Raw genomic sequence first — 14,611 nt, 5'->3', positions numbered from 1 at the left:
CATGTGCTAGCGAACAGCGCCATCTAGTGTAAAACCACTGAAAACACAAAATCTCGTCATTCTCATCACTGGCAGTCTGCACCTTAGCAAAATGTGACGAGAAATCTCGTCATTGGCAGTCAAAGCGTTAATAAATCCCTTTCCTTTTTCCTACCAGCTTTTTAAATATGTTCCACCACTCATCCCCTGGTTCCAACTTTGGGTCGTAACAGATGTGCTGAAGACATGCAAGGACATACGGGTCCACCAACACCCAACACAAATAAATGAGTACAATTGCGACAAGATAAATTGTGCTTCCCATGTACTGCATGGGAAGTACGGTAATAACGAGTAGGGAGGAAGGAAGGAGAGAGTGTGTTATATCTTTCTATAGTGTTTTGTCCCCAACTAATCCATCCTGTAAATTAATTTGAGAAAAGATAACTCAGTTTGGCTCTCAATTGACAAATATCACTTGTACTCTTTAAAGGGATACTTCACTTTAGGGCCGGGGACACATTTAAAAAATATATTAAAAATAAATGAAAAAAGTTATGGAAAATTCATGGCCCCCTCACGCATTAGAGTGTCCTACTAATGCGTGAGGGGGCCATGAATTTTCCATAACTTTTTTCATTTATTTTTAATATTTTTTTAAAATGTGTCCCCGGCCCGAAAGTGAAGTATCCCTTTAAGTTTGTTGTCACAAAGGTGGTATATACAATAATGAAATCTTTCTGTTTTCATTTAATTCATTAAAATATATTTATTATGTTGGAGAATCTGATATATTTCACAGTCCCAAAGATCACACTTTGATATCTATTAAGCCTTGACCTAAAGACCACTATTTGTATAAGCCTACATTGTAGTCAAGTCAATTACTTGTCACAAAGTCGGACAATGTTTTATATGGTTGAAATATATACAGGATTTGATTACAAATTGATCAAATATATTTACAAAATATCAAAATGTGACAGATGATTACGTATACTTCACTCACAATTGTGTACAGATTTGAATTTAAATTATGGAACTTCATGCATGCATGGTCAGACTGGAACTTTATACATGGTCCTCCTGAATTGATTCAGACATTTCTTGACTGATGTTTGTCTGTTGGCAACAATTAACCTATGGATTATTCTCACTAGAGAGAAAGTTTTCCCTTGCACCACCAAAGAAAGAAAAATAATGACTGAAGCCATTGTTCTGTGAAAAGGCATTCCTGCCGTCTATATCAGTCATCCTCCACATGACTGTTCTTAAATAGCTACAGTCTTTAAATGCCATGTGCTTTAGAAACTAGATTTAATTGAGCATGGGATCATGGGGACTTATCAATCTCTATCTCTCAGAGGAAATCAAAATGTATATTTCTTTGAACAACACTTTCGACAGATGTCTCTCGAAGTCAACTAAACTCAGTTCAAACTTTGTCCTATAGTCAGTCTGCTTCTCAATTACACCAGACATCAGTTGCACCTTAGTCCACCGAGGCAGGCTGTGTCTATGACTCAGCAGAAATAAGCATCCTCATTCCTCTGATCTCTTGACAATTTGGTATGTACAATGCTATAATCTTAATCTTCTAACCTCAAACACATTATTAAATTAACAAATCAACTTTTATCAGACTCATAGTCTGAATAAAAGTCTGAGTTCCTCCACAGAAGGGAAAACACTTTAAAAGTTTATAAAAGGCAGCTACACCAACGCCTCCACAGGGGCAACTGGTATCGCACAACATGAAAGCCAGTGGTAGACAGTAACTACGTACACGACACTACTATTTGAGTACTTAAGTAAATACAAAATTCATATCCGTACTTGAGTATTTGTATTTTTTGATACTTTGACTCCTCGACATTTCAAAGACAAATATTATACTTTTGACTTAAAGTACATAATGAATTAACAATTTAAGCCCAGTTTCAAATACTCTGGGCTTAAAACGCACCGCATCAATAGCTTGTAGATCTGCTATTTTCACAATTATTTTTCCATTAACTTGAAAATCTTTGCATTTTGAAAATGTCAAAATTTCAGTACAGCAATGCATTGATATTAAAAAGAAAATGTTCTTTGTAATTTGTACTATTTCAGTATTTTTTAAAGCATGAAATGTTGAATACTTATTACTAAAGTATTTTTAAAATAAAGTATTTTAAGTACAAATTTAAAAATTTGAGTATAGGGCAAGCTAAACTGATTGAAACATGGGTTTGTCAGCAGCTTGATAATGGCATTCTGGGAAATTCAGGCGACAAATACATTTGCACATCAGGTGTAGAGCCTGAAAGGTATTACAAAACGAGTCGCTTTCACACCACCTGGATTTTTTGTAATTATAGGCAACCTAAAACTGGCTGGCATGCATTTTTTAACTTGGCCCCCAAGGGTGCAGTCATAGACAGTAAAAAGAATGGCGGGCGCCCGCTGGCCTAGCGGTTCAGGCGCATACCACATAGGCTGGTAATCAAGTCTTACAGCGTGTACGGCCTTTGCTGTGTGTCACCCCCCCATCTCTCTCCCCATTTCCTGTCAGCCTACTTTCCTCTCAAATAAAGGCAGAAAAAGACCCAGAAATATCAAAAGAATGGACAAGTGGACACCATTGGTTTCTACAGACCATAAATGAAGCCTATTGTTCAGCAATTTCAAATGCGCCATCTTTCTATACCACGTCATATCGCGTCATATCCTATGACACAGGAATGCTATTGGTTGGGTAGCTTGTCAATCAAGAGTGGGGCCGGGGAATGAATGCTATTGGTTGTGTAGCTTGTCAATCAAATCATCCCGCCCCTCCTAGAGCATACCCTACTTTATCATCAATTTTAAGATAAATGGGACCATAATTTGCCAAAATGCATATCATGGTGATTGAAAGAAGACTTTAAACTAGCGACTGGAAGCATATATTTATGACTATGTTTATTAAGGTAAGAAAATCAAGTCTAAAGTTCGTCAAAAACCCTTACTTACCCTACTTGAATGGAGATTAATTGACAAATTATTTGGCACCAGCAGGGGTAAAACTGTGAAACTACAGGCCATTCATATGAACTGTCACTTCCTATATAGACTCAATTTCAAAGCCAGATGCTGGGCCCTTGGGTGCAGTATAAAGACAAGAGTAGCGCAATATGCTATCTTTTGGTATTTAGAACTACTACTATAGGTTTAGATGTTTTTAGAGACTAAAGTCAAAGACATATGTCCAACCTGGGATGAAGAGGATTAAGTAAGTAAGATCTTAACTTGGTCTGCACACATGGAGAATTTTCTTGCCAACATCTTAGCTTGAGCATATACGGCGCTGCCTATACATTTCACCATCATCAGACATTTGACCTGCGCCAGGTTACAAGATATTTTGTGCCCCAGACAGATAAAAGTCTGGAAGTTCAGGTTCTTATGCCCTTTTGATCATACCGTGACAACACTCTTTTTGGGTTAGGCTCTAACTGCTATGATGACTAGGGTGATTAGGCTGATTAAGGTGTCATAACCAGTTTTGTATGGAGCCAATCAGATTCACCAATCTTCTCCATTTATGTTGGTCGAAGCACCCAGAACCTAGAGCAGTGGTGTCAAGGTGGCGGCCCGCAGGCATTTGGCGGCCCGCGGAAAGGTCCATGGCGGCCCGCGAAATACTTTTAAAAATAGTAAATTGATACTACATCTAACAGACATAGAGTCGCAGTTTGCATTTCCTTGCTGTGCGTCCAAGCGACGCTGCCCCCTCCCCCACTCACTGCAGCGAAACTTGTTCTGTGAGAACAATAGCCAAGGTCATTAGCATACAGAGGACCATCACCACGTGATGTATGTCGTCAAACATAGCATGAATAGAGAGTATCAGGCAACAAGTCATCACCATTTCATTCACCTGAAAGCTGAGGAGACACAGAGATTGCATTGAAGCGCATTGGACATGTTGGCCATTCATAGGTACTGCAGCTTAAAACGGCCTGGGGCCACTGTCACGAATGAGCGAAAACGGTTTCGACCAATGGGCTCGACTCACGAGCTTGCGCACGAGCTTGGCACGGGGTTGCTCATGGAGGTGACGCAAAACGCCACCTCCGTAACGCATAACATGTCGCAGAAGCCCCGGCCGTCACATTTCCGACCCGGAAGAAGAGGTGATTTAGGCACATGCGCTGGGTGAGCAACTCAATGCAAGTGGATGGGCGGGTATTTCCGGTGCCCTCTCTATTATTTTTTAACTCTATGGGTTGGTTCCATGCTAAGGGACGATAGAAATCTCGATTTCCAAATGTACATCAGGAAGATTGGTGACGCGAGTATAAGTTTAAGTACGTCACTGACAAGGAATGGGTCACAATACTCGCTTACTTGTGCTACATATTTAATCTGCTGAGTGTCACTTCAGGTGAGAAGGGCAACTGTATTTAAGTTGGCAGATAAAGTGGCTGCATTCAAAGCCAAACTGGAACTATCACATAGCTTTGCTGTCAGTGGAGTTCAATGAATAAGGAACAATTATTTTTTTAATCTAAGCTACAACAATTTCCAGTTACAAAATATGAACAAACAAGAAAGCACACGCTTTCTTGTTCACTCAAACAAATGCCAGGTGCAGGACAGAAAGCGACATCTAAAAAAACAATAAAGTCTGCACACTGAATCACGCTCCAAAAATTCTAAATGTATTGGCTTTCACATTAGCAAGTAAGTTTCACTGTACAAGCCGTTTGTTAGACAAGCATATTCTACTGGCAGGATCAACCGATCTAGACATCCTGTTCCGCACCGTGAGCCCCACCAGGGAGTGAGGCTATCCTCTCTGACAGGGGTGCTCCCTGCGTACTTGCTATGGCAGCCAATAAATAAATAAAATTTGGAGCATGATCCAGTGTGCAGACTTTATTATTTTTCATTTACAAAATATAACAATAGAGAAGAAACTAGAAATGTGCGATCGGAGTGCAGATCCCCACTAGCCTGGGTTGCCTAATGCCTACCCAGGGCCAGGGCTGTATCAGTCGTCAGGTGCAGCAGTCAGGACACAAGGAAGATGCGAGGGAAATTGAGTTTGTACGACAGACGGTGCAACTGTTAGCGCTTGTCGTGGTTTTGAAGAAAACGCAAAATGGCGGAACAGGCAGAAATGGGCAGGGGGAGTTTCCTCATGATCCATGGAATCCAGGGAAAAACTAATTTGATTGTATAACTAATGATTCAAGAGATATAGGCCAAAACGTGAATTGGCCTGTTATAGCACCACCATAGGACCACAATGGAACCAAGTCCCCAGGACTTTTTTGTGTTATCCTTTTAGCCAAAATGTCTGACTGTAACTCAGGCTGTTTACATATCTGACTAATAAAGTATTTAATCAATCAATCAAACAATCAATCAAACACGTCAGTGAAGAAAAAGAAAAAAAAAATTCCTGGTAGACATGCCCAATTGCTGTGCGGTCTATAAACCTTGTACAGTGAGTCATGACATAAATAATTCTGTCATCATTCCTGCCCAAATACTTTATCTCTATTTCCCCATTCTCAATGGGGAAAATGAATAGGTTTTCATGTAATAGTCCCTGTCATAGTCTGTATTTAACTAGTCTGTAAACAGGCATTTCAAATTTGGACATTTTCATGTACAGACTGTATATTTCTCTCTCTCTCTCTCTCTCTCTCTCTCTCTCTCTCTCTCTCTCTCTCTCTCTCTCTCTCTCTCTCTCTCTCTCTCTCTCTCTCGCTCTCTCTCTCTCTCTCCTGCTACCACAGGTGTGTCTACTGAATTCTGTAACCGTTTTTGAGTCAAATAAATAATCTTGACAGCAACAAGCTAATGCAGAGGTAGGGGTGTGTAAAATGAAAATCGATTACTATAATCCCCTTTTATTTTTAAATCATAAATTAATTTGTTTGGGCCATGGGATTTCTTTTGGTGAAATTGTTCTGGGATTTGTTTAGTTTTTTCATCAAATGACTATCATAGAGGTTACAATAAATGAAGCATAGTTCATGCAGGTCACGGAAGTCTTGCACGCCAAAGCTGTAACTAGCTGTCAGCCAGCTGATGTGAGCATCAGCTTTCTATTCCCCATTCACAGCACTGCTGGTCATTACGTCACACACTCATTATCCAATCACAGCTCACGCATTAGCAAAGAGGTTCCTTTAAATACGGTTCGAATTCTCTAGGTTTTTCTTGGTTGCTGAACCAATGCATTCTGCTAGCTCCTCCTCCACCCCAGCCTCCACCTTTTGATTGATTGATGTACTTTATTTAGTAAGACATGAGAACAACAGTACATGGAAGTACAAATTCACAATACAAGGTCTACTAAACTGGAAGACTCATTAAGCACTGAGCTTGTTTAAGATGAGATCCCCATGCACACAAATCATGATGACATATAAGAGACAGACAGATATACACACTACTATACAGAACGTCATACAATCAGCTTACAGGTTACTGGTATGAAGAGTGAAAAATATGTACAAGAGAAGGAAAAAAATGGGGAAGGGGGGGTTTGGGGGGGGGGTAGGTTAAGACTTAGACAGGGGCCATTTTCGAATTGCAGCCTCCTGAAGGTGCATCTTTAGGGCAGTTTTGAAAGTGAGTAGGGTTTTACACTCCTTTACTCCTTTTGGTAGGGCATTCCACATTTTTGTTGAATAGCATGAGAACGAGTTAATTCCCTTTGTTGAGCCAAATCTGGGTTGAACACGATTCGTGGAGCTGCCTCTGGTGTTATGATCATGGACTTCATTAACGTTTTGGAAGTATTTTGACAAATACAGGGGATACCAATGTTGTGGTGTATCTTGAAGACCAGGACCATTGTAAGTTGCTGTACTCTGTCCTCAACCTTAAGCCATCCAATCCTAGCAAAATGAGCAGGGTTAGATGGGTTTTGTGATTGAGGCCAAGAAGTAGCCTTACTAGTTTGTTTTGGGATGTTTGGAGCCTGGTTTTTAAGGCCTTGGTGGTGTTGATACCATGAGGAGCATGCATAATCGTAATAACCTTGTATGAGGGCCCCTGCAAGAATCTTCAGAGTATTCTTACTGACTAGACGGCCAATCCTATACAAAAAGCATGTTCTTTGGTTGACCTTTTTGATCACTTAGATTAGAGTCTGGCATAGGCTCAAATACTTGTGATTATCATGTATATCTGCTAATTCAAACTAATATGTCAATGTACTGCTTATTGTTGACATTGTATCCCTATGGGGGATTTGCTTAAGCATACCCTGAATATATGCTTAGCAGGCTGCTTCGACAAAATTCAGTGAATATTCTCCCAAGAGCGGAGCTTTAACGCCAAGCTTAACTGTATTCCATTTGTGGCAATAAATGGTTAAATCTACTTTGACGTGAGTGTTTCTGATTGAACAGCATTGCATTGGCCTATAAACTGATTTTCAGAAATAAACAAAGACAGTAGCATATACATCTTTTACATAATTATAACTAAACCATAAAAAATCATGTTTTTCACACTTTTAGAGCATACCCAGGGTCAATCCATTTTTGTGTATTTGTTATATCAAAAGTCCCTAAAATTCAATTTTGAATTACTTCCTGTAAACTCAAAATAGAGAATAAATAAATATTACAGCCATACTAGGTATCCTCTAAAATGTAATTACTGTCTATGGGCAGGGTTTGGATGACAATATAGCCTTTGCAACAGAACTTAAAAATAAAATAAAAAGGGGTTTTAATATTCAATTTTTATCCTACAAATGATTATTCAAATATTTGATTACTCGGACCCATCCCTATGCAGAGGCATGCAGGAAATTGTTTTACAACAATTTGATATATTCCAGCATGAGCAGACATATTTAAGGCTTAATTTGATGGTGAGTGACTAGTTTAATCAGATGTGCTGGTGAATATGGGTGGAGTAGATGGGAAATTTATTTTATTTATTCAAAATACAATATTTGCAGTATTTTCTAGTTTATTTTGATATGTTCTGTTGTACTGTAAATTTGCCCTATGCCTGTTCACTTTAAAATAGGCTACTTCAATTTGTAGATTATAAGATTGTATTGATTCATCTAAGGTCTGGTCTCTCTCTTGTCCCCAGTTACATATAACAGTTAACCCCTTAAGATCTGGAATGTTTCTTCTGGTGTCCTAGCTGTTCCAAGGACTTGGCTTATAGGAAGATATTATCTGGGCTTTGCTAAAGCGCTAGGCTTTAAGTTTGTTTGTATTTATCTGATGTGCTTTTAATACACATCAGATAAATTATGTAATTTTATTATGTTCTATGCTGCACCACAAATTGCCTCCCGGGGGACAAGTTTTCTAAGTCTAAGGCTAGCCAATTCAGTATCATCTGTCAAAACTCTCCTCAAGACACGCCTACAGAAAAGTCTATCAGTTGATAATTTATTTTGTATTATGTTTGAAATCTGTCAACCCCACCCCTCTCTGATAAAATGTTGTATTCATTGTGTAAATCGTGGTGGTTATATGCACCTGAGTCTATTATTATAACCCTGAAATAATACCAGTATTCAACAGGTGGTTACTTTCAACGGAATCAAGGGCCAAGGTAGGGCTGCAACAGTTAATTGAACTAAAAGATTGAATTGATAATCAAACATTTAATAAAATAATCAATTAATAAGGTATCCCTATTTTGGGCAAGTCATTACAGGCAAAAGGTTTCATAAATAGTGAAAATAGTAGATCTGCAAGCTATTTTTACTATTTACTGTCCATTATTTAATTATTTGAGAATTAACCTATTCAGTAAATATATACAATATCCTCTGATTAACATGATGGACAAGAGTTTTTTGTTTTACGAATACGGTATATACATGGGATATAACAGCAAAATTATAGAGAATGGAATAAGAGTAGACAAATTATTAATACAAATTAATTTATCATTCACTAGAGTTGTATGTACAGTCTCTCTGCTAGGGGTAGTTCACCCAAAAAATACGTATTTTCTGTCATTTACACCTCATGAAGCCTTGAATTCATGGATATTTTTTGTTTTTTGTCACATTCCTGAGCCAATAATTTGATGACCACCTACTGACCAGCCACCTGGTCATCAAATTATTGGCTCAGGAATGCAACACAAAAAAAAAATCTCTACGAATTCAAGGCTACATGGGGTGTGTAATTGATAGAAAATAAGTATATATTTTTTGGTGAACTACTCCTTTAAAGTAACAGCAATGACTGATGTAGGTAGGCCAATGTTTTATACACAGCCTGCAGGGGGTGCAACATGAATACTGTACAGTACAGTATGTAGGCTACTGTATATGGTAGGGATGCAAATTATTGATTAATTCATTAATTGATAGTTGATAACCTTATCGGTCGATTAACCGATGAATTGATAAGCAGCGTTTTTTAGGACCAATAGGAAAATTCTTGTCCGAAACCGAAAATAAGTGCAGAAACATAATTGCCTTAATGTATCAAATCAATCAATCAATCAATCAATCAATCAATCAATCAATTTATAGCTAATAATCTATACCTATATACATAATCCTCTAATGTGTTAATTTATCTATTATCTATAGCAGTGGTTCTCAACCTTTTCAGGCCGTGACCCCCAAAATAATCATATTTTAACTGGGGTGGGGACCCCCCAACCCCCCACCCAACCCCCCACCCGACCCCCCACCCTGATAAGCACTTGGAATGAGGCGTTACATTTAGTCTGTCTCTGTTCCATAGATAAAAATTATGAAAATAGCAGATCTACAAGCTCACAACGCCTCACAACGCCAGGTGTTGTAGATCAGCTATTTTAACAATTATTGACTCTTTCTTATATTGTTTGACAATTTGGCCAATGTTTGACCAGTTTTTATAGTATAGTTTGTTGATTACTTTTGATGCAGTAATGGTCTTTTTCTTTTCTTTCTTTCATTTTTTGAGGTATTAAAAAGGTCTTAAAAGTCTTTAAATTGTCACTTCACTGTCATCTGGGGACCCCCCCCCCTCCAAAATAATAATAATGTGGGGACCCCATGGGGGTCCCGAACTACAAGTTGAGAACCACTGATCTATAGGCCTACTCCAAGTGTACACAATGTAACCAAGTGGACCAATTTGTACACTCTCACAGAGTTACATCAATTTTAACACTGAGGAATTAACTATGTAATATATTACTGTATGAAACCCAAAGGGCTTAATGAGCATCCTTACCGCCTCCGCTCCTATAGCACAGGTATGGGAATCTCCAGACGTTCCCAAGTCCCACCGCGTACCCCACCGACGCCAGGATGAACTCCAACCGCCGACCCCATGTCGCTCGCGGTGCCCCGACCTCCCCTACGCTACTGGGGGTCGAGTGGTCTAGGGGCGATTTCAGAGCAATAATCCCCCTCTTGTCACTATACGCCGCTTCACGGTGAGTGCCGGTGAATGGTATCTTCAAAGTCGATGTGTCGTTTTCGGCTCCGACTCCCATTGCAGCCTTTTGTGATAGACTAATATAGTATATCCTTTTGCTTATCAAGGTGAGCCGTTACCCGTTACACAATGTAAACGTTGTGTAAGTAAGACGAGACCAAACAGCCTTTAAAGCTGACAAAACCATTGAGTCGAGAGATGCGTCTCTGTTTCAGTTATCATTCCCCGGCACGACGATTCCCTACATGTAATCTTTAATACGAATAAATACCCCCCCAGATACAGCCTCTGGATAACCCTAATAAACCTCCACGTGAAAGACGACAATGACACACGCTTCCTTCCTCAAATACAAACAGACATGCTAATAGGAAAACACATGTTTTTGCTATGTCATTGTGCGTGCCATACAAAGGCGTATGTATTACAGTATAACCGCTATCAGGTGACCCGCCGCAAAACGCACGCTCTCTGTCTACCACCTGCAGTCCTGATTTCGCGTCTTATGTCATGTCTTTACCGGCGGCCGGGCGACGGTCTCATGCCGTGCGGACAGTCATGCCCACTGTAGTATCCACCCAGTGTTGCCAGGTTCTGCAAGAGAAACAAGCAACCAGGTCTATGAAATCAAGCCTAAAAGAAGCAAGCCCTGCCTTCGCCCTTTAACATAATACATTAGCCCTGGTCCAGAGTGTTAGTGACGCGTCGCGTTGTGAGCTTGTAGATCGGCTATTTTCAAATGCTATTGCTATTTATTTATTTTAATCTCGAAAACAATTTGACATTTTAACAACACAAATCTTGTATTGCCAGAAAGGGGCAATTTCTGGCAATACAGATGGGGGTCCGCAGACAACAAATACAAATTAATTTGGGGGTTCTTGACATTAATATATTTGAGAAACACAGGTTTAAACAATATTAGAAAACAAGCCCAAATAAGCAACTACACTTTACAAACAAGACCCCAAAAAAACGCAACCAACTACCAATATTTACAAGCAACTTTACAGAAAAACAAGCCCAAAGTCGCTTATAATAAGCGGACATGGCAACATTGGTGTCCACACCGCTGAGCGGGTCCACAACCGACCATCTGATTGGCTACAGGATGCTTCCATTCGATTGGTGGGTGGGCGGGTAATTTTCCTTCTTCTCTGACTCTGAGTGTGTTCTTCTAAGCCCAATGCCCATGCCCTGATGTTTTACAACTGTTGTAGGCTGAAGTCCATACATTAATGTTTATCTTTTGTATTATGAAAATAATGCAACGGATAAACCATAAAAGGTCAACTTCTGACAACCAACTAGCCGCAACGCAATCACACCTCCGCGGTTATAGGAGCTCTGTTACGCTATGTCTATCTATATTAAAAGTCCCATGTGTTTGATGTGTTTACATTTCGGTCAAAAAGCGATTTAAACCAGTATCCAGAAACAAATGATTGGCCTAATCCTGTTAGTGTATCCCATATTAAAAAACGTTTTCAATGCGCGATGTTACACTTACTACCTATTTTTGTCTGTTAAAAACAAATGTTTCGTTCCTGATTTATAATCCCGGAAGAGCGAATCTGTGAAACTCTTTCCAATTTGATAATACTCAACTAAAACAGCGGCAAGGTTCGGACAAAATCACGTAGTATGCCTCACGATTTCAAATAGCTTCACTGATTTGACACGACAAAATCGTGACCTGGACCAATCTTAATGACTTCTTTGTTCTTTTTCACTCATAGAGTTTATAAGCTTTCACTAGTTTACTCTGCCATCTAGCGAAAACAACGGGCGGGCCAGGAGAGTTCCCCTATGACCAGTGGTGGAAAGTAACTACTACATTTACTCAAGTACTGTACTTAAGTACAATTTTGAGGTACTTTTACTTTACTGGAGTTAGTATTTCCAATGTTCAGTACTTAGTATTTCCAATGTTCAGTACTTTTACTTCTACTCCACTACATCTCAGAGGCAAATATTGAACTTTTTACTCCACTATTATTTGAAAGCTTTAGTTAGTTACTTTGTTGATTTTGATCAGGTGGACGAAGTATTCGACCCCAGTACTTGAGTAAGAGCCCAGATACTCCTTGGTCAAATGTACTCCACTATAAGTAAAAGTAGCTCAGTCAAAATGTTACTCAAGTAAGAGTAAAAAAGTAATTGCTTTTAAATATACTTAAGTATTCCAAAGTACATGCTTTGGAAAATACTTAAAGTACAAGTAAAAGTAAAAGTAGAAGTACATTTCTTAATTTTGATATCAATGAATTGCTGTAATGTTTTCACAATGAATGTATAGGACCTTGTAACTCTTGTTTCAGAGAAGTACTGTAACTCTCTGAAACCACCTGCACTGCATGCACAGATGTGCTTGCTTGTAGACGTTATACAAAGCCTTCAGAAACACCTATAAAAACATAGAAATGACTGAGGAACCAGAACTAAATACTTTTACTCCTATACACCCATACAAGATGTAACAAAGATGCGAGCGGAGGGGGAAGCCAGAAACACGGCTAGTGTGAGAGCAGAAGTTAGGCCAATTGCATTTTAGGGAAGAAAAGAAACAGCCAACCTAAAGGCTGCAACTAGTCGCAACTCCTTGCAACAAAACTGTTTTAAGGTCAACCACACCGATGCTACTCCTTGCAACTGCCATTGGGGTTAATGGTTGCAAGTGAAGTAGTTGCAAGTAGTTGCATGTTGCAAGGAGTTGCATGGCGAAACATTGTTGTGGATGTGGAGTGGGCTTAAAAGTACTCAGTAATTTATCGCCTTCCTAGAAATATACTCGAGTAAAAGTAAAATATTTAATATACTTGGAAATGTACTCAAGTAAGAGTAATTCGTATAAAAAAAATCTAATACTTAAGTAAAGTATAGATCCTCAGAATCTGTACTCAAGTACATTTACTCTGTTACTGTCCACCACATTTTGATTATTACTACAATACAAAACATACATTAACCACTTATTCAGCCCTATACATTTAAAAAACTCCATTTTATATATTTGAAGAGTTGGGAAATTGGTTCTGCATAATGAGTACTTTCTACTTTTGTTACTTTACATTCATTCACTTTTACTCGTCAATTTTGAATTCCGGACTTGTGAGTACTTTTTCCACCACTGTGACAGTAGTGCGCTCAAGTGGGCAGTAGATGGAGCCAGTGGCTCAGCTGTGTGTAGCACGGTTGTTTTCTTTGCTTCTCGTGCTCCCAGGCAGTGTTGCCAAATTGTGTGAGAGAAATAAGCAACAAGGTCTATGAAAACAATCCCAAAAGAAGCCACATGAGCCATTTAAATTTCATCAGCTATTTGAAAATAGCCGATTTACAAGCTCACACAAAGCGTCGCATGCGATGCGACACGATGTGAGCTTGTATTGCTAGCTGCTATTTCAATAAAAAAGTGAAACATTTGAAATATTTTTTAAACATTCTAACAACACAAATTTGGTATGGTAGTCCATAGATATATATAAAGGCTAGATGACTCACCCGCGCTGGTGGCCAATGGAGTACGACGTTGCCACATGGCGGCCATCTTGAAACAGTCATTCATAACATTATGTCTATGGTGCATATACTTTAAAATAACCATAGCGTGCTCAATTTTCATCCGATTTTCAAACGGTTTGGTGTTTTGTAAACACCAAAGATGTAATAAAATTATAAATTTATAAAATAAAAATAAAAATAAAAAAACATTATAAGTATGCAGTATCATAACTACATCTTTGGTGTTTACAACACACCAAACCGTTTGAAAATCGGATGAAAATTGAGCACGCTATGGTTATTTCAAAGTATTTGCACCATAGACATAATGTTATGAATGACTGTTTCAAGATGGCCGCGGTTGAGCTACGCTTGCGCCGTCCCCTTGAGCCATCTAGCCTTTATATATATCTATGTGGTAGTCAGTCACTCCCTGGCACAAAACATTTTCAGATTAATTAATTTGGGTTTTTTTAAATATTTGAGAACCACTGGTTTAAATAATAATCTTTTTTTTTTGGAAACAAGCCCAATTAAGCAACTGCACTTTAGAAACAAGCCCCAAAAACCGCAATTACCAATATTTACAAGCAACTTTACAGAAAAAAAGTCCAAAGTCGCTTATAATGTGCGGACATGGCAACGCTGCTCCCAGGTGCTGCATTTCGATCCCTTCCGCTCTCCGTACAGGAATGTAGAATGTGCATTACGTCAGTTCTCCT

The 14,611-nt window shown here is 38.9% G+C and overlaps 1 protein-coding gene across 1 annotated transcript in view; it reads right to left on the bottom strand.

Moving 5' to 3' along the window:
• Window positions 1-10,959, bottom strand: part of LOC308089640 (sodium- and chloride-dependent GABA transporter ine) — a 33,341-nt gene extending 22,382 nt beyond the window's left edge. The window contains exon 1 of the mRNA XM_080434490.1: window positions 10,182-10,959. Within this exon, the coding sequence (XP_080290616.1) occupies window positions 10,182-10,446 (265 nt within the window). The 5' untranslated portion in view covers window positions 10,447-10,959. The remainder of the gene's footprint in view (window positions 1-10,181) is intronic.
• Between the last annotated feature and the right edge of the window lie 3,652 nt (window positions 10,960-14,611).

Source organism: Gymnoscopelus braueri, assembly GCF_963280865.1.
Source record: "Gymnoscopelus braueri genome assembly, chromosome: 7".
NCBI classification, from domain to species: Eukaryota; Metazoa; Chordata; class Actinopteri; order Myctophiformes; family Myctophidae; genus Gymnoscopelus; species Gymnoscopelus braueri.
This window is presented reverse-complemented; position numbering and strand designations above follow the sequence as displayed.